The 26199-nt window shown below is 38.8% G+C and overlaps 2 protein-coding genes across 3 annotated transcripts in view; both read right to left on the reverse strand.

The window, feature by feature from the left end:
• Nucleotides 1-16746, reverse strand: part of GUCY1B1 (guanylate cyclase 1 soluble subunit beta 1) — a 48446-nt gene extending 31700 nt beyond the window's left edge. For both annotated transcript variants that reach the window (XM_075149441.1, XM_075149440.1), the window contains exons 1-2: nucleotides 16661-16746; nucleotides 16254-16327 (exon numbers count right to left, since the gene is read on the reverse strand). In XM_075149441.1, the coding sequence (XP_075005542.1) occupies nucleotides 16254-16327; nucleotides 16661-16663 (77 nt within the window). In that variant the 5' untranslated portion in view covers nucleotides 16664-16746. The remainder of the gene's footprint in view (nucleotides 1-16253; nucleotides 16328-16660) is intronic.
• An 8150-nt stretch (nucleotides 16747-24896) lies between these two features.
• GUCY1A1 (guanylate cyclase 1 soluble subunit alpha 1) overlaps nucleotides 24897-26199 on the reverse strand; it is a 36369-nt gene continuing 35066 nt past the window's right edge. Inside the window, exon 9 of the mRNA XM_075149442.1 lies at nucleotides 24897-25959. Coding sequence (XP_075005543.1) covers nucleotides 25758-25959 — 202 coding nt within the window. The 3' untranslated portion in view covers nucleotides 24897-25757. The remainder of the gene's footprint in view (nucleotides 25960-26199) is intronic.

The raw sequence follows: 26199 nt of genomic DNA on the forward strand, positions 1-26199 counted from the left end.
AATGGGATGTTGTTAACAACCATTTGCATGTATCTTCAAAGAGCAATCTAAAATCCAAATGTAGATATCTAATCAAGTACCTTTTTTTCAGAATTCTGCACATGCCCAGTAGATAGAAATAAAGAAAGAGGATGCTAGGATTTTGTAAGGCCTTGTTCTCACATTGCACGTCAGTTCTTCATGAGTAAAGAGTCACCACTCAGCTAACACACAATAACAATCCACATTTCTTCACCAAAGGAAACAATTCTCAACCCCAGGTTTAAGACAAGACTCATGCATATGTCACGTGCACACTTACTACCGCTGCTAAGTAAAAAACCAAAACAAAATGACTCCTTTGTTTTTCAGGATCATTTATAATTCTCTTCAGCTTTAACATTGATTCAGCAGCTTGTCCAAAAGGCAGCGCAACTCCGTATGCTATTTTTTTTTCCTGAGGAAAACGAGTTGATATCCCTAGGTAATGAACTGTTGTGCCTCCCAAGCCTTGCATTGGACACAAGTGAGTTGCTAGGGCTGGCCCACAAGTGTCTTCCTCCCTATTTTACCCCACGTGCTTAACACAGGAGCCAGGCCACTGGTGCTGCAGTGGTGGCTGAGTCCCAGCTCCTCTGGAGAAGGACAAGGAGCACCTTCCTGGGCAGACAGACGCCAGGGCCCTGAAAGGCCAGCTGCCCCGTGTGGCTGGTCCTGCTGTGCATGGCATGTCCTAGAGCATGCCAATGGATGTGGCAGTGACTCTGCCCCGTTGCAAGTGCAAGTCACATTCTGTACTTGCTCCTCATTCCCTGGCACATTCTCCTTCAGCAGAGAGAGGAGGATGTGCAGGGGGCATACTGTGGTCTCCGAGGAAGCCATGTGCTGTTTGTTGAAGTTCTCACCTGGCAAAGGGGCACAGCCTCCCTTCTCAGTATATTTTTTATAATAGCTCTTCACCTTCTGTGATTTCACCTACAATGACTCTCTATTGAGACAATATGCTTTGCAGAAATAGTGACACAAGAGGAGACATTTGTAGGTACTCATGCTCTAATTTATGTGCTTAGAATGTATTTTGGCTCACCAAAACTAATATGATCATGGCATCGGTAGCATCTTTGCAGGTGGAGGGTCAGAGCTACCTCATTAAAAAGAAAAGATCCCCTTTCATCTAAACGCAGATCTATGCTGCAGAACACTTCAGAAAGACAAAATAAAGGCAAAGAGGTAGGAAAGCCTAGAAGAGAATGACTGAATCACACCTCATGTCACACCAAAAAAAAAATTAGTACAGGGAGTTGTTCTTCAGAAAAAGGCTTAGAATTAGAAAAAATATCAAAAAGGCAGACAATGAGGTAGTTTTTTATAAAAAACTAAGCATATGTCACGCAAATCAAGACATTCATCAACTCAGGACTCAAATAATTATTTTTCTAACATACAAATGAAAGAGAAACATGAGCAAAAAACTATTTACTAGTACCATGGTAATGAAGGGCTTTTACCAGACTAGGACATATATGCTCCTTGAGATAAGGCTGAAACATACAGTTTAAGAGCCAATATTTCTAACTGTTCTAAATTTCTAATGGTCATCAGAGGAATTACAAACCTATAAAAAGTAGATTCTAAATCTATGTAAAATCCTACACCCTCTTTTACATCAAAATCTTTGTCTCCATCATCATAACATGATCAACCATCAATCAAAAAAGTCTTTGACTGAAACTTAGATTCCAATTTTCTAGAGCTGGCATAATTTATTTAAAAAATAAAATAATACAAAATAATAATGCCTGCACAACAATTCAAGCATTTACAGTTATAGTGGAATTACCCAGCCATACAAACAGAAACATTTTCTGTGTTATTCAAAGGGGAGAGAGGTCTGAGAATTAAGTACTCTTGTTCATCTTAAAACTGCTAGATGGTAAATGGCACTGCTGATAAGGCCTGATTCCAATCTCATATGGTAGTACTCTATTGACCTAAATGAAATTACTTGTCATTTAACCCTCCAGTTAGTAATCATCAGTCTTTGATAAACTGTTCACTTATCAATGGAAGTCTGGAACCCATTATTTTCTTTTTCCTCTTCATCTTCCTTTAATCTTGCTCATCACATTCTTTCTGCTGATCAAAAATTATACTACATTGTTTTTATATTTCAAAAATATATCTATTTTTTTTTATTAATTAATGAAGTCTTGTAACTGCTACTTGGCATATACATTTTTACACTCACTCTATGAATAGGCATAATGAGCTAAAAAAAAGCTAAGCAATTTTCCCAAAGTAATACAACAAGGCTATAGGAGAGGTGAGACTGAATAGACACTAACAAGCAGGACAAAACCGGCTGCAAGAGTGTTCTCAGAGATACAAAAAGATAAAATACAGTATCATATTTTTTAAATAATCAATTACAAGAATTTATTCATTACTTGAGGAAACAGTATATTTATAAAGAAGCAAGCAGAAATGGTATGTGTACACGCCGTCCCCTAAAAAACTCTTATTTTCATACTCCAAAATAGTACTTCTGGTCCTCTTCCCCAGCCATTCTCTGAAAACTTCAGATCAGCCTGCAGGATATAAAGTCTCACCGATTCCTGAAAACAGCTCCCATGCCACATATTCCTTCTTTTCCTAAGTAAGAGGAGAGCTGGAGTTACTAGTGGGAAACGTTGTCTTGAAGCACATAAGGTCAGTCAGGGACAAGAAGGTAGGGTTTATATTTCCTAAGAACGGAACTGAAATTAATATGAGAAAAGAAAACCATCTTGATTCTTTGATTCTCATAACATGACATGTAACTGGAAGTCAGATGCAGTTTGGAGGGAAGTTTGCAAAGGGTGAACAAATTTTCCCACATCTCTGAAACACACTGCGATTTCTTTTAGTCTCTCTGATCTCAGCCAAACCACAAAGGATAACACACACATCTGGAAAAGCAATGAACATCCTCAAAATACTGCATACTTGCAAAATCCAGTAGACAGAATTTTTGAGTGTGAGAATTTGCTCTATTAAAAATTGACCCAGTTTGATGATGCTGGTATCTCTTTCAAAACTTCTTACATTTCTTTCCAATTACATTGACTGGAACTTCTCCTGTTTCCTTCTCTGCGTGAAGCCATGCTTCCTTTTTTCTTATTTTAATTGTCTTTAGTTTACTTTGTCAAAGTTTTTCTTCAATGCCTGCAGTTTCTCTGAGCCACCACTTTTTAAAATCACCACTGGTTATTTCAATGCCTATTCCATTTAGATTATTTCAGCTATTTTGTTTTTCTCCAGTTTTCTCTAGCAGCCATCTTCTCTGTAGCCTTCATGATCTATTTCCCATTAAAATAACTTTATTGATAAAGTTAAACAAAAAATAGTTCAATTAGCAATCACATCTGCATTTCTTGGATATAATTTTCCAGGGTGAAACTCACTGCTCTAAGACTTCGCTCTCCCTCAGTATGAGCAATCTTACTGGGTGTTCCAGCAGTCCAGGAAAAGGATGCAGTGCTTGTACTGCAGGCTAATACACCAAAACAAAAAAAAAGATCCACCTTTTATTTATTTTTATTTTAAAAAGACAGAGAAAAATATATTAAAAAAAATTGTAATCCAACAAAAGCCAATCTCATTTTGGGAATTTTTTTCTAGAAAATGTGTCAAATTAAATATTTACTCCTGCAGGGGATTACACTCCTCACTCAAAACCATGTGGGCAAAAATCTCTTTGCTTGTCTTACGAATGTGGCAAATCCCATGACAATCTCTGATCTAAACCTGTGTCAAAAGATAAACTGCCTTTTTAAAGCCTGTGCTTGAAAGTTATTATATTCCAGAACTTTTTTTTTTCCTTTCTAGAACAATTCCTTCTCCATACCTCTATGCCCTGTTGTGCTGGTACATCCCAATCATTTAGCTAGATGCTGAGCTGAAATACAATTCAGTTAGATATTTGTTTTTCTGGGTTATTTTTCTGATGGATGGATTTCCCTGTCTGCTTCATCACCTGGTCACAGAAGTTGCTGTGCATATAGAACAATGTATAGCCAGACAGAGTGGCTAAGGACAGGATAGGAGGTTCAGTGAAGTCAGCTGAAGCCTTTCCGTTGCCTGCAGTAAGCTGGGTCTGCAGCTTCTGAAGCCCATCTGCCTCCCTCAGTAATCTGACAGCAGTGAGAACTTCCAAAAGTCTTTCTCTCTGAAGTATTTGATTAGCCTTAAGACTACATATGATGGGGAAATACTGCTGTAAGCTTATCCAAAATGGCCAATGCAATGTGAAAACACTCCTATTTTTTGAGAGGCACTTGTCCTTCAGCAAGTCTACAAAATTGCAGGTCATCTAATAAACTTGTGTCAGAAAGCATAGCATCACAGCTATCAGCACCAGAAAGGCTGACCATGAGGTAACCACCAGCAGTCTAGGAAACAGGACAAAGTCATTGAAATGTTCATTCAGGTGAATGGACAATCCCTAAATTGTTTCCTCAGGGCTGCAGTTTTCTCACCTAATTATCTGACCCCTACCTGATCTATCAAACCTGCCTGCATTTACACTATAGAACTGGTTCTACAACAAGGGTGATACAAAGAAATATATGATAGTGTTGTGAAAACTGTTATAACTAATACTAAAAGTGAGGCTGCTTTGTCAGCTTTGCGGAGCTACTGTGGTTGGCTGTCCATCGACAGTAATTCCTCCAGTGTGACATAGCTGTTTTTAATTCCATAATCTATGAGTACCACATATGAAAACAAACCTGCCTGTGTGGAACAACAAGGTATGGCTACAAACCTGAGTATGTGAACTTCAAAAGACCAGAAGGCTGCAACTGTTCTCATCTGAACAGCTTCCCCCTCCTGGCTGACAGATGATTCATGAGCTGGAATTAGAATTGCAATATAACATGGCATCCTTAGATGCAAAGAATTTACATTTGGTTGACCATAATCCATAGCTTTATGAAAAACTGTGGCATTTCCCTTGAAATGTTTTGCTGCAATCTTTATTCCCAGTTTTTTACCAGATAAAATTATGGGAGCAAATTAGCATAGCTGTAATGTTTTCTGCAGACCCTGATGTTTGATCACAAAGGCATTAATGGCAATAACATGTTGGTGGCTTTCTTAAGAACTTGACTGGAAATGAGCCAAAAGCAACAAGGTCTGGCAAATTCCCAAGCCCTGGTTAATTCTTTAGTGAAGTAGCAGCACTACGGTAGCAAACTTTTAACTTTTCTATGGCCTTTCTTTCAAAATAACTTCTAAGTCAAATAGAACAGAATTTACAATTAATGTCTCGTTTACATTTCTAGAGACAAAAGAAGGGTGTGTTTTGCTCCCCAGTAAGTTTAAGTTCAAAATTTTAAAAAAATCCAGAATTTTAATGCTCTTGCCCAAATTGACTCCTGTTGTCAGCACATGGGATGTGATACTTCATGGTTCAAAACTCACATCCTATGTTATGCCTGTCCTAACTGCTATGGCCTGGCAGCCCTTTTTATTTACTCTAGACTAATTTTGAATGATTACACAGAGCTATTCAAATTGTGGGAAACAAAGATTCCAGCCCAGACTTTTCTAGAATGCCTTTGTTTTCCTCCAGAATGTTTATATTATCCAGGTTAATGTGAGGAAGTTTACTTGGGAAAAAAGAACCTTAACCATTGCACCATGGAAAATAACACAGCCATATAGAGGGCATTTTTCACGTACAGGTTTGACCTTGAAATCAATGGAAAAATTCCTGTTGAGTAGATCAAAGCAGGATCAAGTCTTAAAGCAGCCCTTCCTCCATCAGTCATGCTAACACCCCCCAAACTGCTGTTGGTCTACTAGCACAGAACAGCGTTACAGGTGATACTATGTGTGTACAATGGGCCCTTTGAAAATCTTTCCCATTGTGAAACTAGTTTAGTATTTGAAAACACACTACTAATGTTCAAAGGTAATGTTAATAATTCACAGAGATGGATGAAATATTAAGTGTGGACAAACACTCCAACAAAAACCATTCTTAAAATCAGAACAGATCTTGCACTGCAGATTTTTAAACCACAGATTGCGCATATTTTTATTTTTTATTTCACACAGGATTTCTTTTTGCCGTCTTTAGAGATTTTACACACATGTCAGGTTGGTCTTACTTATACAGCCCATTTTGCACAAAGTGGATTTTAATGTAGTTTTGCAGTCAGATTGTAGCATTAAAAAGGAATTTCAATAAATCATAATCAAGAAGAAGATTGCTGCTGTCAGAACTTTTTTATTCATGTGAAGTAGCACTTGCTAACCTGGCTCTGTAGTCAATTGTAAAGCTGGAATAAAAAAAAAAATACTACAGAAAAAGAACCCTTCCCATTACAGAACTTTGCATGTAGTAAATACAGAGAAAATGTAATGGATACAAACTGGAAAAAAAGGTGGTACAAGACTGCATGGAACAATTACTTTGTATCCTGAAGATGCACAGGCTTCTCTGTGATACAATAGTATTATTTAGCAGCTGTTGGTGTCACTTTAACAGAACATCTACTGTCCCAAAAGCACAACTGGATCTCCTCCTATCAAAACTCCAGTCCGAAGTGTATGCCCTGGGTGTGTCAACCTGAACACACCACAACAACAGCTAGTTCCAAGACCACCTCTAGGACTTCTTCCATGATAGGTATTGTTTCTGTTGGGACTTTTGCCACCATTGTGCTTAACTATTTTTGGTGTACCAAGGATGGAAAAAGTGCTCGTTAAACTGAAGAGACCAGTCAAAACAATCTTAATGACAAAATAACACTACTGCACTTAGAAACCCAGCATGGTTCTGATCTTACTGATAGGAGCATGTCAAGTTTAATTCCGTTCCAAGAGTAATACTATTAAACAGAATTACATGTGTTAGAACTAAAGATGGTATCAGTGAAACCAGAATCATCGTTTTTGCATCTCTTTTACATTAAAATGGCAAACTCACTGCTCATTATATTACTTTACAGATGGTCTGTGTTTTCAAAATGTTTCTCATCTTTTTTTCGTGTATTTCACAAAGATGCTTTGCTAAAAATTATTAAAAATATTGAACCGCTCTTCTCACTCCTCCCAAAAAGGAAAAAAAGCAAATAGACTTGTACATGTTGTGGATGGTCCAGAGATATTTTAAAACACCCAGCTGGGAAAAACATAAATTATATTAAGTTACAAGATTAAATAAAAATGGGAATCTGTCCAGGAAAATGACGTTCTGGGTAAAGTAAATAGATGTATTTATAGACTTCAGAGCTCTGAGCTATTTCCCAGTTTTACAGGCTGGATATGAGAGTGTTTAATGTAGGTTTTCAAAACAAGATAATCCTAGAAGATACAGTTAACAAATGTACAAGTTCTTTGCTACTACTCCAAATACTAAAAATATTATTAAAAATATAAAGCTAGTATTATTTTGCTTCCTTTTACACAAGTGGGCTAAAAAGAATGGTATTTACAAAATAGTCTTAAGCATTTCATTTATGAAAGTAAGTGATATGTTTATAACACCTGGTATCCTGACAGGTCTAAAAGCACTTCCCAATTCTGGGAAAACTGAAAACTACCTGAGAGATACTGCAAGAACACTCACACCATGTTTCACAACATGCCACAGTTTCCCTTTAGCCAAGTCTTTCCCAGATGAATTAAAGAATTTGGCATCCACACAGTTTAAACTCCTGACCTCCAAGCAGGTCCTTCCGCTGTGAGGAACTGAAGGAGCAGGAAGTGTAGTGTCCTGACCCTACAAATCTTGTGAATATTAACCTCCAGACCCATGAAGAATCATCTATTCAGCATTAGTTTTAAGAAAACTTTAAAAATATTGCTTAGAACTTTGGAATACTATGAAATAAGGACTTAGAAACATAAACAACAATAAATGTTCCTACTTAATACCACTTTCTGGATAAACACTCATTAATGTTAGGAGGTGTTCGGATTAAAAAAATTAATCAATTGTCCTTTCACCACTAATGGCTTTCCAAAGTCTCTTTCTGACATCTGTTTATAAGTAATCTGTATTTTTTTCAAAATTGTTATGAGATTGATTGAACAGAACACTCCATCTGCAGTAAACCCACACGGTGCTAAGGAGGCAGCGAAGAATCAATTTGCATGTTTTTTCACAGACCACTGCAATTAGTTATAACTGAGTCCGTAAGTATGGAATTCCAATCTAAAACTCTAGTGAATAGTCTATTTTTTCATCAGTTTGTTCATGATGAGAAGAGAATTAAGAAGATAATTAACACAGTACGTTTGCAATGTTTTTGAGCATGAAAGAATCAGTAACTTTAGGTTAACTGTAAAGCAAGCATTCTTTATAATAAATTAGTTGTGGGCTGGGAAAGGGAAATACTGAGCCAGCTCACGCAGTTCAAGAAAGCGGGAGCGATGATTCACACGGGACTGATTACCACCACTGCAATATACAGCTATACATGTCTGTGTGGTAAAATCCATAACCCACTTGTTACCCACCTGGATTTTTTCTACAGTTCCTGGGAAGAGAAGTACGTAAGCAAGGAATAGGAAAACCAGCAATTTGATGCAAGAAATCCCAAAGGCATTAATAGGATTAAAAAAAGATTGAAGTCCTACGCACATCCAAACCTACACTTAGATGTTCAAAAGGAGTTTGGCACCAAGGTTCTCTTGCAAATCAGCCCTTGTTGAGAAATACCACAAATAATTGGAAGGCTTTTCACTCGCTTCAACTACACATGATAACTAACTGAAATGCCACACCTCACATTTTGTGCAGATCTTTGATTCCTATCTCCTGTTTAGTTTGCATTTTTATTGCCCAGGCTACACTGCAGTTCTGTAGGCATAATATGCACACACATACACACATATACACATACACATAAATATTTATATGCATATGTATCTACATATACAAAGATGGTTTCTCCAAAAACTTCGCATTCTAAGCTGATGATTATCCATCTTCTCTCCTGGCAGAAGTGACACTGTTAACACTGTAGACAGATTGGTATAGACTATGGTACTGTTTTACATGCTTTTTAAAGGATTGCCATATATATATAGAAACTACGGTCAGCTGAAAACTTAGAAAACATGACATTTTCCAGAACGATATGAAGAAATGAAACTAGTGTCTCATAAAGAGTCATAAGCAATTGATGAGCTTTTTTTTGTTGTTTTGTGAAAGCAGGAAAGATGGACTCGGGTACCACTCATAGCAACATTAATGAAGTTTGCTCCAAGCCACATTTCCCTGCCTCTCCCTGAGCCTGCCAGATGCAACCTACCAGTCACACCCATGAGCCCACAGAACCTGTTCCTCTTCCTCCAGGCTACCGGTTCTTTCAGTACTGAGGCTAGATCCTACTCGGTTAATGCACAACTATTCCATATTTTATCCTTTTCATGGATATATAAACTCAGTCTTGATTTACAGTACAGTTTTCAAATCCAGCCCTGAAGACAGAATTATTCGTTTCTAAAAAACCTCCTGTGGAACTGATCCCTACACTATTTGCATGCACAAGCATTAATTAAGCTCTCCAACAAGCTCATGAGGCCAGTTATACCATTTCCATTTTAAATGGGCAAGACTACCACGGACCAAAAAAGTTTCATTAATTTTGAGTGCCCAGCTTGAGACAGGTGGACCTGTTTTTTCAAGGTACTCAGCACTTTTTGTGCTCAAAACACAGCTTTCATGGACTTTACATGCCACCAGCATCAGACCTACAAGTTATCTTAATTCCAACACCTCTTAAGAGCTTACTGTTGCAACTTGTAACAACAGTCTTTCATTAGAGCTGTTGAGCGTATTTTTCCAGGTTTCTGAAAAGGCAAACTATAGTATAGTATGAATTATTATTACATCTAGACATCGTGGTAAGCAACAGTAATAGGCCAAAACCTTCATTTTTACAGGATTTGTCAACAAATGCAAATTGTGTTTTCCCATATTAGTAAGCAGAAAAAAACGTATTTGACAAGGTGACATTCTGAACTCAGTATACGGACACAATAAGTCAAGCTAGTGCCTTTATTCCGCAGCTACAAAAAGTTTTCTATTATCTGCTTTGTTTAAGAAGCATAAAAATGGATAGTTTTTGCTATGCCAGAAATCCCCAGGAAACAATGTGAGTTTAAAAAAAATCCAATTCTGTCCCCTATAAAAAATTGTAATACGTATTCTTAAAGGCAGATTTGACTAGATTTTCTATTACATTATTTGATTTTGTATTATTTACTATTTTGGAATATAACTGCAAATAAAATTAATCAGAATATCACATCCTGTCAATGAGTTCATAAGTATCTAAATTCTAGTGAAAGTCAGTGGAAGACATTTTTAACTACTAGGAATGCCTTTGAAAATTTACCCAAAAAACATGTATTCTTAAATCACCTACATTTTACTCCAAAAGCTACACTGAGTAACTAACGTCTGACCTATGTTAACCTTTACTAATATGATGCAGAAGTTTCCGTGTCTGTTTAGTTTTCTAAAGGCAAATGATAGCCCTGCAGTTTATTTCACTCTGCCAAAATTGTACAGAGTTTTCTACCACTTCAGTTGAACCCCATTTGAAACTGAGGAGAGAAGCTTTCCACTTACATTGCACCAGGATAAGTTCTCAACCCTCAATGTTTCACCATTTTAACCAGAACAGGACAGTTACAGAAAACAAATTCTCATGAGTCAATTAGTCTGGAGCCTTGATAGATGATAATGTATGAAGTCTGGAGGAGAACAACAAAAATTTCCTTCCTCATAGGATGAGCAATTGACTTTTGCTCTTCCTTTATGTGCACTTCCAGACTATTGGGTCCATGTAAAGTTTGTGCTACCCTACAGGCTCCCCAGGAGTCTTGGCATTTAAGAGCATGTGTGGACAGCACATACCAGCGTAACCCACAAAAGAAGGACCAAAAAGGGCAAAGGCAGGATGATGCCTTAATTCTACACTAAGCATAGAGCACCAAGAAAGTAAGACTATTACTTGCTTTCTGCATCCCATGCTAAGGTACAGCCAGCAAAGGATACATGGCTCTTGGGGCAAAAAATGCCTGTTCTGCAACTGTGCAAGTTTCAACACAGATGTTATTTTCTAAAATCAATTAAAAAGTGGTTTGGCCTCTAGGTCGTTACTTTTTGCAAACACAGAGTTTTCAACTTCTGTTCTAGTTTTTCCATACTCATCAGGCTACACATGGTTTTGTGGGGACTTCTACCACAGAAACAGAAAGAAGATGAAGACTGCAGTTGACTGGTTGTGCCATTTCACTTCCCAAAACCAGATCTTTCATGTACCTCTATGTGGGAAAAATACTAATTTATTCTACAGTCTCGTGATGAAGCGTTTTAATGCATTTCTTAATATGATGTTTGAGTTCTCATTCCTTTTCTTGGCAATATATTTGAAAGTGTCACAGTTTGAGCATCTAACCTGGCCTAAATTCAGATTTAGGAGCCCGTGGGAAAACCCTGTATTCATTTAAACAAACACAGAGGGATACTGTTGGGAAACACAGGATAAATGACTATGATGTACATATTCCCTGCTGACAACATGGCCCTAGCTCCCACATATTGTCCCGGAGTCGTTTCAAGAAGACATCCCTGTTAACGCTTGTTTGTAACACAATTAAACCTCTAGAGCTGCTGAATGGAGTGCTCAGAATTTCACATATATTGGCTGTTCAGTTCAGCCAGATGTGACACCTGTTGCTGAAAAGCTCACATTTTATCATGATAGAAGCCCCTTTTAAAAATGTCTAACCACACAGCTATTTAAATATGTCCACCACAAAAACATACCAGAGAAGACAGAACTTCATAAGCCTTGGATTTTATTTTTTTTTTTTAATGTGGGTAATCTCTCTGCTTTGTTTTGGACAGGTACATAGACAGTAATTCCACACACACTACTCACTATCACATTCACACACTACCACATCACCAAGCAGTACAAATTTGGACTTGATCAGACATGAGCACACAACTGCATGTATGTGAGAATGGTCAGGCCTGACAATTTTTAGTTTACGTCAGCTAGCGTTTATGTTGGCTGCAGAGGAATTGAAGATATCTAATGCCAAAGGAATCTTGAGAACCATCTTTTCAAGCCATTGCAATTGTGGCCACACAATCTGAAATAGCCCTCTGGATGTAACAATGACAAAATAAGGGATTTGAAAGAGGTTTTCTCTTAAGCAGGGAAGGGATAAATCAAAAGTGCCTTCTCAGAAAAAAATGTGGTTAACAGCTCTAAGTCACAGTTTATTTACTAAGAAAATAACTGTTTGCAGACTAGTGGAGTGCTGATCAAAGCAGCATGTCTCCATGTATTCCAGGTCCTAAGTCTCTCCTTCCAAGGAATGAAGGAGTAAACTACAATGAGAAGTGTACATGAAGCTTACAGCTGCCAGTAAGCAAAAGAAATTAACATGCTGAATCATTTTCACTTTCCACTAAGAAAAATCTGCTACTGCAGAATTCAGCAACTGCAGAAGGACTCTCCCAAGTGGCTCTCACTCCCGCCTCTTACCCAGCTTCGCTAAATCCCTCTAATGCTTCTGGGGCTTCATCATGAAAAAACTGTCCACAAGCCCAAATTCTCAATTCTCTGAGTGGCAGCCAGAGAAAAACTAAGGAGAAACAAATTTTTGAGGTTTTGCGGTTGAGAAAATGAATAAAGGCTCCATAATCAAGATTACCTTCTTTCTTTATCTTATTTTGAATTCAACCTATTTGGGATCAACAATGTTGATTCAGAAATTTGAATTGTTCAGGCTCTGAACTGTTTTGGGTTTTAAGCATTTTAATTCTAGTTCTCTAGCAAAACCAAGCCATATTTCCACTGAGCTGACAAAATTGATATTCAGTAAGATTTCAGAGTATATACTCTAATTTTTCCATGAGCTTAGTGCCTCATTGTCAAGATGAGTTGATGTATAAGATCAAGATTGCCTGATGTGTAAAAAAAAGTCCATTGCTTACTTATGTTTAAAAGTGGATGAAAAAATCATGGAGTCTAGCTTTCCCAAGAATTCCACTCTGGGACATTTAAAAACAACATCAATATGTATCTTTTTCAGATAGGTCATGGTTTCACAAGCATGTTGAAAAATTAATGAAATAGCAGAAACGGAGACTTGAAATCATCTTTCTGACTCAGTTAACAGTAAGCGATGGCAACAAAAACACCACTCATAACAGCATCAAATTCCACTATTTTGTCTCTCAAATTCTATACTTAAGAACTTCATTCAATGACACTTTTGACTGAAGAAGCTACAGGAGACAAGAGTTTTCCTGCTTCCGATGCACCATACCCTTTCAATTCAGTATTTAACATTGAACTGAATGTACTTTTTTTTTTTGAAGAATGACCTGTTTTCATTACTTCAGTTTATTCAGTTCTATGATTTCTTTTCACTTCCATCAATATTAAGTACAAATTCACCCACTGGCATTTGAGAATCACTCAGCAATCACAACCCACCACTCTGCAATGCTGATTCACAGCTTCTGCAGTGACTTCAGGGAGAACAAAATAGCAATATGTGATCAGCTTAGATGTCAAATTTTGTACTGAACTACCCAAGGCCTTTCTGCTTCACAGAAATGCTTAAGTTGTTGCAAATTCAACCACACTAACAGTGCAAAGTTCCTCCCATTTTTTTTTAAACAGCCAAAGACTGTTGACTTCAACATTTACTCCTCCAATTCAATCATCAATGATTCAACTGATTCAACCCAGCATGCCACAACACTGGTCTATACCTTCGCTTTGTTTCCTAAATAATGAACAGTTCTAACAAAGCCTTTGCAGGAAGTCTGTATTTGCTTACATAAGGTAAAACATCTAACCTCTTCCACAACATCTCTGTAAGTGCACCACAGGAACTTAAAATACCTAAACCAACAAGCATTTAGTAGCTATCAGTTGACCCTGTACCACCCCCTAAACCAGCACAACCACTATAATCCATTCCAGTGAGATATATAGCAGTTTGTTTGCTGGTTTCTAAACTCTAGGATACTATTTTTAAAGATAAATCCTGCTGAATAAATATCTCGTTGCAAACATCTTTTGCATAAGGAGCTATGGCAGCTGTTGCATATATGTTGGCTCTTTCTTGCAGATCACGTTCCATTCTTCTGTTTGGATGGTGGTGTGGTAGAGTTTCCTGCCACAAAGCCATCTTCTCTGTGAGTTAATAGCAGAGCCCAGCTGTTGGGCTGTTACAGGACAGAAATGTTTCTCAGCTGAAAGACAGAAACAGGACGTAGCAGCTTCCTGAACTTTCACAGCTGACCTTTAGCAAAATATTTCGTATCTTTCTATTAAATTTTTCCAAAGCATTAAATGAGTAATACTCCTTATAGGCTTTAGTTATCTTCAGTATTCTATTAGGTATGTGTAAAATCTTAGAGATAGGATGCATCAGGAGTTACGACCAGGTTCTGACAGTCTGCAGCATGATCTTGTACTAGAAGATGAAACTTTGCATCTTCTCAGATGGATCAATCGTAAACACAAATTCTGTTCAGTGGGTAATCTGGACCATAATACTCAAAAGCATCTCGGTAAGGGATTGCATGCCAGGAAAAACTGAACATTCTTTATTGTATTTTATATATATTTTCTTACAAATTTCATGGAAAATGATGTATGTATCACTTTTTTGTCCCCTAAGTCTCTTAACTTACATGTGTCATATAAAACCGGTATCAAACCATAAGGATTCAAAATAGATCAGTGTATTTAGATAAGGTATGTAAGAAAAATAAACTTATATAGCTCACAACTTACACCACAAAACTGTGTGTCATTGACTGAAAACTCATCTATGCAATCCATAGAACTGCATTTGCAAAGAGTAATTTATAGCCTAACTGTCAGGGATCACTGGAACAGTGAATGTCTGGTAAACCAGAACTGTGGACTCTCCATCTCTGGTGATTTTAAAGATTCAGCTAGACAAAAGTCATAGCTAAGGCCCGATCTAGTGCCAGTAACAGTCCTGGTTAGAACAGACTGGTCTAGATGATCTCCAGTGGTCCCTTCCAACCAACATTTCTATGACTCTCTGATTTCATGGTACTGTGTAAGATTACTACATTCTTAATGAATGGATTAATGAAAAAAAAGTGTCACTGTCACAAAAATCTCACAGTCAAGAACAGTCCTTTAACTCCAAAAATTATATTAGGACAATGGCAAGACAGCTACATATTAAAATTGGCCCAAAATAAATGGGAGAGAGGAGTATAGAAGATGTCCAGCTGAAAGACGACCATTTTCTCCAAGTTGGATTCTCCCTTAAAACATATGATATCAAGAGATCACATTAAACACTTTCTTCTAACTACATAGTTACCTGAAGCCTTACAAAGTAAGTTTACAACTCTGTAAGCATTTATGTCCTTTTAAAAATATTTCTTGTAGTTTTGCCCAAGTATCAATACTACCGTATTTATGGTAAATAGAATTTTGTTTGCGCTACCCATTTAAAACTTTTTGTGCAATCTCATAATTCATCAAGTTTAAAGTGAAGACAGTCATCTCATTGGAAAAACACTATACTGCCAGACAAGCAAAGGTGGGACACAAGAAATCAGGTTCAAGAGAAGAAAGCCAAAAATCATTCTTATATGTACATTCTTATACATATTTTTCTGTAGCAGTGACTTCTTTTAATTTCAAGCTGAGCACATTACCAAAATCTCACAGTAGTTTCAGATAGAGTGTACTAGCTAAAAACTGTATTTCAGTTCCTTCAGGAACGCAAAGAGATGTGATTGTTGCATGGTTCTGGTGGCCTGACTCAAGGAAGGGCTTTCGTGGTTTCTGGGACGTTTCTGCACATTACTTCTACCATATACTTTGTAGAATCGAGAGAACCGCAAGGATCAATGTCATCTCCGCTGCGGCTCAATAAAGATGGATCAAAGCGAGTCTTTGCAGCGTTAAGAAAGGCTTCGAACAGGACGAAACGCAGCAAGAACCGTGCTGGTCTTGTCTCAGCCGAGAGCCACCTCCTGGGGACCGCTGCCAGACAACAGACCTTTATACAGACCTGCCGGTACCGGAGAGCCGCGCGGGGCGGCAAACAGGGCGCCGCCAGGCCGCGGACGCCTTGCGAGGTACCGCCGCGGGCGGGCAGCCCCAGCCCCCGGCCCAGCCCGCCCCCGCGACGGGGCGGCAGGACACGCACGAACACACGCAGACGCAGGGACACACACTTACTTGATGTCCTCCCAGACGGCGGGGCCGTAGTTGCGGATGACGAGGAGCTCCAGGGCGTGATTGACGAAGCCGTACTGCGGGGCAGGGCGAGGCGGCGGCACGGTCAGGCACCGGGCGGGGGAGCACCTTCCACCGCCCCGCAGCATCCCACCCTACCCCTCCCACCCATCCCACCCCGGTGCCGCTCGCCCCGGCGGGAAGCAACCTCTCCGAAACACCCCCCACCAATCTCCCCCCAAAAGAGAGGGCTGGGCCCCGCTCCCCTCACGGTTCCCTCTTCCCAAGCAGATTCAGCCTCTTCCCTCCCACCATGGGCCCAGACCCAGACCGGACCCGGGCGGACCGGACCGGACGTCCTCCGTCAGCCCCGGTCTCCCGGGTAGGGAAGGTGGCCCGGCGGAGCTCACCATGGTGCCGCCGCCAGCCCGCCGCCGCCGCGGAGCAGAAGATCGGTCCTGATAGCCTCACCGCCTCCCCCGGCCGCCACCACCCCGAGTGGCATCTGCCGACAGCCAATGGTGAGCGCGGCCGCTGGTCTAGTATCCAATGGCGGGCGCGGCCGCCGTGCTCTCCTCCAATCAGAGGCGGAGGCGGGACTGCGGGTAGCTGGAGGATGCGGGGGCTGGGCGCGTGGAAGTGGGAGCGGCGGCGCGGGGCCGGCGGCCAACCCCCCTCCGCGGAGCGGCCTGCGGCGCCGCTGGCTTCGCCCGGCGGGGAGCTGGAGGGCGCGGGCTGGGCCGGCTGCCCTGGTGGGTAGCTAGGTGTGTTCCCTATGCGCACTGCTAGCTCTGCGGCTCGCCCTGCTCCTCCTCAGGTGCTGAGGCGGCGGCAGTCGGCGGGATAACGGTGTTTGCTGTCGCCCGAGGCCGGCGTGTGTGGGAGAGGGAAGGAGGGACAGGCCTAGGAAATACGTACATCCCCCTCGGTTTTATTTTCCCCGATGCTCGCCTCAGCGGGGAACCCTTCGAACTCTGTCTTACGGTTTCCTACGCATCAAAAAGGATTTTTCAAATGCTTTTCTCCAGCTGGAGTTGTTTGGGCTCGCCTGACACTGAGTCAGAAGATTAATCAAAGTGCCTGGCAGGTTCCTAGTGGTGAGGAAGGGACGTGTGGGGCAATGAGCGCTCTGGTGTCAGTGCCCTTTGCGATGGTTGCCTTTGCAGAAACCAAAATGCTTCCTCAGTTGTTTCATATCCCAATGCAACCGCTTAGATTTTAGGAAGATAAATGCCCCCTAAAAAGTGAAGAATCTGAGGGGCAAAATGATCACAGACATTTCTGTTTCTGTGCATTCTGTGCACTCTTTCCAAAGGCTAGTAAAGTTAAAAGCGAAATAATGAGTGCTTTCAGTAATGTTTTTTTTTCTGTTGCTGAGTCCTTGTCAGTAGCCAATGTGAATAAACACTGCATTGTATCAGTCACCTGCTGCATATGGATTCTCAAAGTGTTCTCCAAGTAAGGTATGACCCTTACAACAGGAGTTTTTGAGCAGAGGATTGCTGGCAACTTGCCGAGGACAGTTCAGAAATAACACACTGTCATCATATGTTATCATATACACAGAACAAAGAAGATAGTGCAGCACTTGAAAAACCCATTTACTTTAAAGCCCTTTGTATCATCTGAAGACCTGGCCCCAGTGTATGAAATAAAAATCCTAAGGAGGCTACTGATTTTTTCTACTTGCTTAAAAAGAATCAAAATATATTCAAGAGATAATGAGATTATCTAGGAGGACTATAGGATGAACACTTGATGGGCTACTACTGTAGTAGCTCTTGGGCAGAGACCTTGCTACGTGAAGTCAGTAGAGCCATAGATGCTAATCGATCCAGATGGATTCTAGATGTAAGTAAAACTGCAAAAGTTGAGTCCTTAGTAAGATAGTACAAAATAAGTTTAAAATTTGAACTGTTCACATACTTCATGAAAAAAATTTAAAAAAAAACTTCATGAAAAAAATTAAAAAAAAAAGTATGTGTGTTGGAACTTCATGTAAGTAAATTAACAAATGACAGCATTTAAAATCTTTTGAAATCTAATCTATGGCTTGGCGAACTTTTGAATCTGTGTTAAGATCTGTTAAAATTGCTAGTAAGTCAGGAGACAAATTATGGGTGGATAGCCATTAGAAATTTGGCAAACATCATCTCAGTAGGCATTCCAAGAACAGTAGAGGGAAACCCTGCTTTTAGATCACTTAGGCATAATAATCAATTCTATTTAGTTAAACACATTCCAAATCTACTGGGAAAACCAATTTTTTAAAGGATGACCAAGAACAAAAGTTTCAATATAACCAGTTAAAACCATACAAATAATATGCTAATTTTGAAGGGAGGAAAGAAAATTTTTAGAAAAAATAACCAAACTGCTGGTTGAAGATATCTGTGTAGAAAACCAAACAAAAACTGAAGAGATGCAGATCTCTAAGAATCTCTTCAATCTCCAGGAAATTGGCAACAGAGATGATGTAATAAATCATGCTGTTGCAACCAGACAAAAGGCTATGTTTCCCTATAGCTGAGGAGGGACAGCTTGTTACCAATTAATTAGGATTTGAGTACATCAGGTCACCATCTACTTTTCCTATTTGGTAGGAAGGAAGTTTTGGGAAAATCGGAAAACATATCCTACAGTACAAATGTTGTAGTTACATGCCCTTTGTAATCTTTGTATGTCTATTGGTGGTAGTGAATCTACACTACTGGAATATCTAAGACAACAGCTGGGAGTTTTGCCCTCTGACGTTGTGTAGTCTTCCTCTTCAGACACCTATAAAATAGTTTTGAGGATACAAAATGTCAAGGAAGTCCCCGTCAGCACATCCCAGGCAGGAAACAAGAAGACTGGATTGAGAATCAGTGTTTACAACATCCCCATTCTTCATAAGTTTCAAGGGAATCCGCTTGCTCAGTCTGTATAAGGGGTAAACCCTCATGCTCATAAAATGATACTAGAGAGATTGCATAAAATTCTTTTTGGTTATGGTTTTTGGAAAGTAGATTATCCTGGCAATTTTGTGTACCTGAGTGACACTTTTTCAAAAGTGTTGATATCTGCAAAGGTCAAAATTGCTTTAGACAATTGTGAAATTGCCTTTCTTCTTCTGATTTGTTTCAGGCTTGGTAGGTTGCATTTGCAGGCTGTTCTTGCGATTAAGCCATTATAATACAAGTGCAAGTTCTACTATCCAAGCTGAGATTTGTAAAATGTGAACTGAAAACAGCACGGGCAGAGTTAAAGCAGACAATGATTGATTTAGTTTTCTAAAACAGGCATCTCCTTTTAAAAGTTTGGAAGATGCTGAATTAAAGAATTCAACCAAGTGATTTGCTGAGAGGGACCAGCCTCTATTCCAGATGCCTGCTGAATCAAGACTATCGGGTAGGTCTTAGGCAAGATTTGGTTTCAGCTGAAGGAAAGGCTCTAGGTCAACAAGATAAAGTACATGTCAGACTAAGCTGTTAATACTGGGCTGTGTTTTCAAGGCCCAATCCTATCAGTATCAGGACTGTTAGGTCACATGCATTATGCACATCATGCAACCATTTGGACTGTATCTGATGCACTTCCATAAAGCCTGCAGCTTATTCACTATAGCACGCAATCTCATTCCCATTTGGGGACCCTCATGCACTAGGTACAGCTCATGACCTGCTGTCCAGCTGCTTTTTGGTATTCAGGAGTGGGAGGGTAGCTATGGCAGTAGCCGCAACTGGGACGTGCATGGGATGGAATGCTGGCGTGAAAGGAGCCGTTTAGAAAGTATTTTCTGTAACTGAAATCCTACAAGGCAGCTTCTCCACTTTATGTCCCCCTGAACATGTTTCTCACAAGGAGTTTCCTGAACTGGCTATCAGAAAGCCAAAAGAGTTGCAGTCAGTGATTACAGGAGAAAAACAACTGCTGTGCGTTTTAAGTGGTGGTATACCTGTTTTTTCCTGATTTGAGATGCTAACTTCATCTGGAAATTCTTGTTGAGATCCATAAAAGCAAAAAGTAGCATCAGAAGATGGGAAACAATTTCAGCACAGATCTACTATTATGCTGTATGAAAGGGCAGTTGCTGAGACAATAACTTTGGGAAAACCACTAGCTGGTTTTCCAAGACCAAGACCATCTACGTTCAGTTCAATATGGTTTGTATTAATACACAAGCACTATAAAACAAAGAAAGTATTTTAATAAGTTGCATTTTTTACTTTGGACTTTGCTCTTACAGTTTATATTGTTACTGTAATCCTGAATAAAAATGCTGCCTTATATGGTATTGCTGGATTTCACTTACTGAAGATGGGAGTTACTTTACTGACATCAAACTGAATTATGGGTATTTTCTAGTTACCGGTTTCAAATCATAGTGGTCTGAGAGCTGACATTTGGGATTGTCATAATAATACTTCTCAGGTGCAGAAATACGCTCTCTTTTTTCAAGATCACTTCAGCAAGATTCATTATTTCTGCTGTACCACTATACACTATTTCACTATATCATTACATTAATTTTCCAGTACTAGTATTGACAAGCTATGACAGAAACAGGCCTCAATATGTCAATGCTGTTCTGCAATGCAATAACCTGTGTACATTTGAGAAATTCTGTGGGCTCTGTTGCATCCTCCTGTAAGAGGAATGTAATCTTAGCAATGCAGAGCAAACTAATCATATGTCCAAATCTTCCCTAACACCTTCTGCAATCAGTGGAAGGACTCGTGGTGATTTTCATAGGCTTGTAGTTCAAAGCTCCTCGGAATGTTATTGCCCTCGATATTTGTTTGGCAGGTTTTGTCTGGGCTGAAAAAATCAGAAGAGTGGAAGTGTGTCTATGACTTAATCTGCCCCTTTTCACATCCTTTGGATGTTACTGCATGTATTCCTCTAGGTTATTTCCCATTACATGCTGGGCACTCATATAAACATGGCATTTGTTGGTGTAGTGGCACAAGAATTTGTAACTTTGTACTGCTCAGAAGATGGGAAACAATTTCAGCACAGATCTTCAAAGGAGGCCTTATAATGGGGCTGCAAAGCAATGTGCTCATTTCCATTTATATTAGGAAACCACTGGCTCAACTTGACTTTACTGTCAGCATCAAAAATCTGCTGAAGCAGAGGAGACACAACTTTATAAGGTTGTTTACTTTGGTTTAGATTTTTTCACAGTTTATTATTTCTTTGACTGGCTCTCCAGCTTCATGTTCCAGCCTAACTGCATATTTAACATTCAGATCCTCCTGTTCGTGCTCAGGAGAGTACGTATCTTTAAACTGTTGCATCTAGATGTAGCAGAGGTTCCAGAACCATTGATTATCTTCCATCTTTTATTTGTGCTTCAGTATCAGAGCAATGCTGAGTAACATAAGACAGTGATTTTTACTGTCTCCCTTTGCTCAGTTCTCTCCTTTTGCTCAGTTCACCGGACTGCCAGTGAACTCATGCAAATGGGATTGGGAAATTTAAAAAAAAAAAAAAAAAGCTTATATCTGATTATTTCCTTACTATGCAGTTGTGAGCAGCCATACCATCAGAGGTGGTTTTATAGGTCTCTAAAGACTCTTGCGGCACACATCTTGCAGACTTTAGAGGTACAAAAGAAAGTCCTAGCTTTCGTTTCAGAAACAGCCTCAAAGTTAAATTTGGTTCCTGCCAAGCTGACTTCTGATAAACTGGAACAGGGCTTTGAAAGCAACACAGTCCCTGGTACACTATATGGCAAATAGCCACAAAAATTATTGCTGTTGCAGGAAACAAAAACTCCCCTTCCACTGCTTTTGCAGAACAATGAGCAGGCATAAAGAACGGTAGCAGCTAGAGTGGCCTGCTAAGTTATAGGATGGGTGGGGTTTGAAAAAGGGTCCCCTTGCCAAGATTCAAGAGAAATTCCCCTTAATTCTGATGGCTTTCAGCTGGAAATACTGATTTTGCCTCCTGTACTATCTGTTGCAGCTGTTTCTGCAGAGAACGCAAAAGAAAATGATGGGAGAAATAAACTGGGTTTGGGAGAGGTCTGAATTCTTCCTTTGTAAGAGTTCATAGGAAAAAGTAGATCTGTTCTGGGGCTCGGTTATCTGTGCACTTCACTGTTTGTCAGTTTCTGTGAGTTCGTTTGCTTTGGTTTTGCACAGTAGTTCAGAGAGAAAGAAAACATCAGCTCCACACTAATTGCACTTCCTCTGACACCAGCAATGAGAATTTTTTTCCAACATCCCCCTGAAATCTTACCAGGTCTTGCCTGAATGAAATAAAATTAGTTGAATTCTTTTGGTATAGCTTTTACTTTAGCTATGTCACTATTAAGATTCAAAGGACCCACTTTTCATTTATTTCAAGGGCCACTTACACCTCTTTGGCAAAGAAATTGAGCGTGATAAAAATGTATCTTCCATCACATAGTGTAAATGTGAACAGGAATCAGCCCCACAGAATCTTCATGAACTAATAAAATAAAAATTCACATAGTAACAAAACTATTTCTGGACATAATACTAAGGTATTTGTATATTTATATAAATAGGATTGCACAGTCTCCGAAGACTTTCACAATATCATACAACATAATACAAGACATAAGCTTAAAACCAACTGATTTATTTCCTTGCAAAATCTCCTGGTATTATATCAGTTAAATTGCCTTGTTTTTTTTTATCTCAACAATTTACTTATTAGCTTTTTGATTCCTTTTTTTCCATTGGCTTTAATTTAAGTGAAAAGATTAGTTAAAAAGTGAAGGGACTATTTAAGATCTAAGTGAAAAGATTAGTTAAAAATAATTGTTCCTTATTAAATACATATTCATTCAGCAAAAAACTTAAACAGAGGAACAGCTTCAGTGAGACCTAAATTCTTAACTTATGCTTAAAGCTAAACATAGACTTGTGGGTTTTTTTGCAGAACAGGTCTGAACACAAGTACATAGTAAAGCACTTTCTTGAATCATTATCTTAAATGCGTGCCTAAATCCTATTTACTTCACTGAGATTCAAGCATATTGCTTTATGTGTACACTTAAGCGCCTTATCAGGATTCTTCTCTGAACTAAGGCTGAAGTAGACATGGGAACGTTTTGAACTTTCCAGAAAAAAAGTTAGTGAAATAAAAAGGAATTCTACAGCAATTCTATCCTAGCCGGTAATGTAGCCTAGGGTGTATTAAAAAATAGAGAGTTATAAAAAGTAATGTTGGAAGATTAATTTGATCTGTAATAAGAACTTCGGCCTAGGGCACATTTTATTTTACAGCAATAGACTTAGGAAGGTGTCAGGAACTGCCATGAGGAACATCCTACTGAATGACAGATTTATATGAAATCTAGCTTTGAGAATGGCCATAATCCAGTCCAGCAATAGTTCTTTCCTAGGGACAAAAGGAAATTCACTCCTAAGAGTCCCTCCCATTTGATAGATATGGAGAAATAAATCTTTTTTGTTTAAAAGCCTATTTGTTTTTTAACATTCAACAGATGACAGGAATAGACAGATTCCTACTGACTTCAGTCATTACTGGCTTAATATCATGAGCGTACTGAAGAGTTAGTAGTTAAATACTCACACATTTTTAAATCCAGGAGCACCCACATGGGACTGCTACTAGCCTCTGGGTATTTATGTTAATAGAACAGAATTTTCCGACCAAAATAATATTGCAAAGATCAGTCGCCAAGATTTGCACAGTTCTTGTTTCCTTGAAACACTGCTGTTAAAAATGTTACAAATATGTATGCTTGGATATGTCCATGTATATATCCAGCATGTGCAAGAGAGATGTGTATATATAGAGAGAGAGACTTTCAGGTTCCATTTTTGAGTCACAGAATTATTTCTAAGCACCTTGGATGGATAGAGGAGACCTCAAGCAATAGAAGGATTCAATATTTCAAGTTTTGTTCAAATGCTGCTTACAGGAAATCTGAATTAAAATATGTTTTTAAAATGTTCTTAGTGCTAGTCCCTTATAAGGGTTTCTCTCAAGATGGTACGTGTTCTGTATGAGTTTCTACTGCAAAATAGTAGGATAAAACAGTGTATCGAGCTTCAGAATGAACCAGTCAAGTTCAGAAAATGAACAGAATGGCACCGTAGTCTAATGTAATTGCTCCCCGTAAATAGTCAGAGAGCAAAATCTGATTCAGTGACAAGCAGCTTGAAGAAAGACTTTTATGGCTTGATACTCCAAAACCCAAGAGTTTAAGAGGTTAGAATAATAACTAATAATATCTGATACTACTGGCAATATTTGTATGTGTGTAAGCAGTGCAGTTCTCCAGCCTGCAGATGGGATCAAACTGTGCGGCACAGAGAAATTTCTGTGCAGATGGATCTGCTAGTTAGAGAGGCAGAATCCTGAACTCAGGACTCGTAACTAACTCTATTCTGCCAGTCCTAGAGGCAGACCCTTGAGAGTTCTCCACTCCTGTTCCACCATCCACAATAGAAAAGCTTCTACTCTAGTCATACTAATGCTTTGTATATGCGTTCATATGTTTGAAAGCATTTCTGTTCACCTGTAGATCCCCTGGCAACTTTAAAGCAAATGTAGGCATTTTAACAACATGTCATACCCACATTGCTGTCCCTGAATAAGGATCATAGCTTTAAACTGGTGTGCTTCTGTTCCATTTTATACAGTCTGACTAGAAGTTCCTAAGCAAACACTCCAAAGCATGTTTTATTACACTTTTTTAAAAACATTTCAAATTTAAATTACAACAAAAAGAAAACATTTATTGCTCTAATACATAATAGCAAGTGGATATTATTTTTTGTAAAGTATTTTAAAAACCCAAGAACTAAAGTATTGTTTGATGATTACAGAACTTTAGTATGTGATTATACAGTGTTTTAATCTATATTCATTTTATACACAAAATAAAGTTCATGAAACAGTAAGCAGCAAACTCTGCTATGTATATATGTATTAGCTACAATTAACAGCCTGATCCAGAAGATGCTGAACACCCTCAACATATTGACTCCAGTCAGTGTTAGAAGATGGTCAGCAGCTTCTAGGATAGGGCCCAAATGATGCACTGGAAGGAGTATGTGTTAGCAATGACAATATTTTAATGGATATTTTCTTTATGGAATCACTAAGAAAATATATTTTAATAGTCATTGATAAGCACCAGCTCACAACACAGCATGTGACCGCATCACTTGCACATTACATTTCCTGACACACTGCATGTACAATACATCTAGAATTCTCAGCACAGAGAGGACTGAGAGAGTTGTTACGTAGCACTTACAAATTACCACAGGGAAAATGTAGTTTTTAGTAGCATTTTCAACAGTGAAGTTGCAACATTATTTTAGTGACTATGTTCCTTATGCAAAGGAAAAATAAAAAGTAGTCAGTGACATACTTCCTGAAATTTTAATACTGGCTTTCAGGTGTTAACAATCTAAAGTGCTTTCATGTTTCATACATTTTTAAAAATTTTCAATTTATACAAAAAAATCAAAATATTTATAAATTTATTCTATACACTTGTGAATGTACAATTTAGTCTATTCCCGTCTCCTCATCCAAAAAATTGGCATTGCCATCTCCCAAATCTCTCTTTTGAAACCAAGTCTGTGAGTTTGTTCCTTGAGTATAAGCATCCAGAAAATAGCAAATTCCAGGGATATCACTGGGAAAATTTGGTGGAAGCTCTTCTCTTGAGCGAGGTGTGAACACAAAACCTTGATATTCCTTTAACAACCTAGAACAAAAACGAATCATCTGGATTAAAAATGAATCAGTCACTAATTGTTACTACAAGTGCAGACATTCAATAATTCTTCATGTACAGCAGGGCAGAATGTAGCAGGGCAGAATCTAATTTAATATTTATATGTTATTTACTGAAAATATTTTTAAAAATACTGTTTATTTGGTAACCTTGATAACCTATTAGCTTGTGCACCAGCGCAAACAGGAGCATCGCCTCTCTTTTTTTGTC

Source organism: Calonectris borealis, chromosome 4 (assembly GCF_964195595.1).
Source record: "Calonectris borealis chromosome 4, bCalBor7.hap1.2, whole genome shotgun sequence".
NCBI classification, from domain to species: domain Eukaryota; kingdom Metazoa; phylum Chordata; class Aves; order Procellariiformes; family Procellariidae; genus Calonectris; species Calonectris borealis.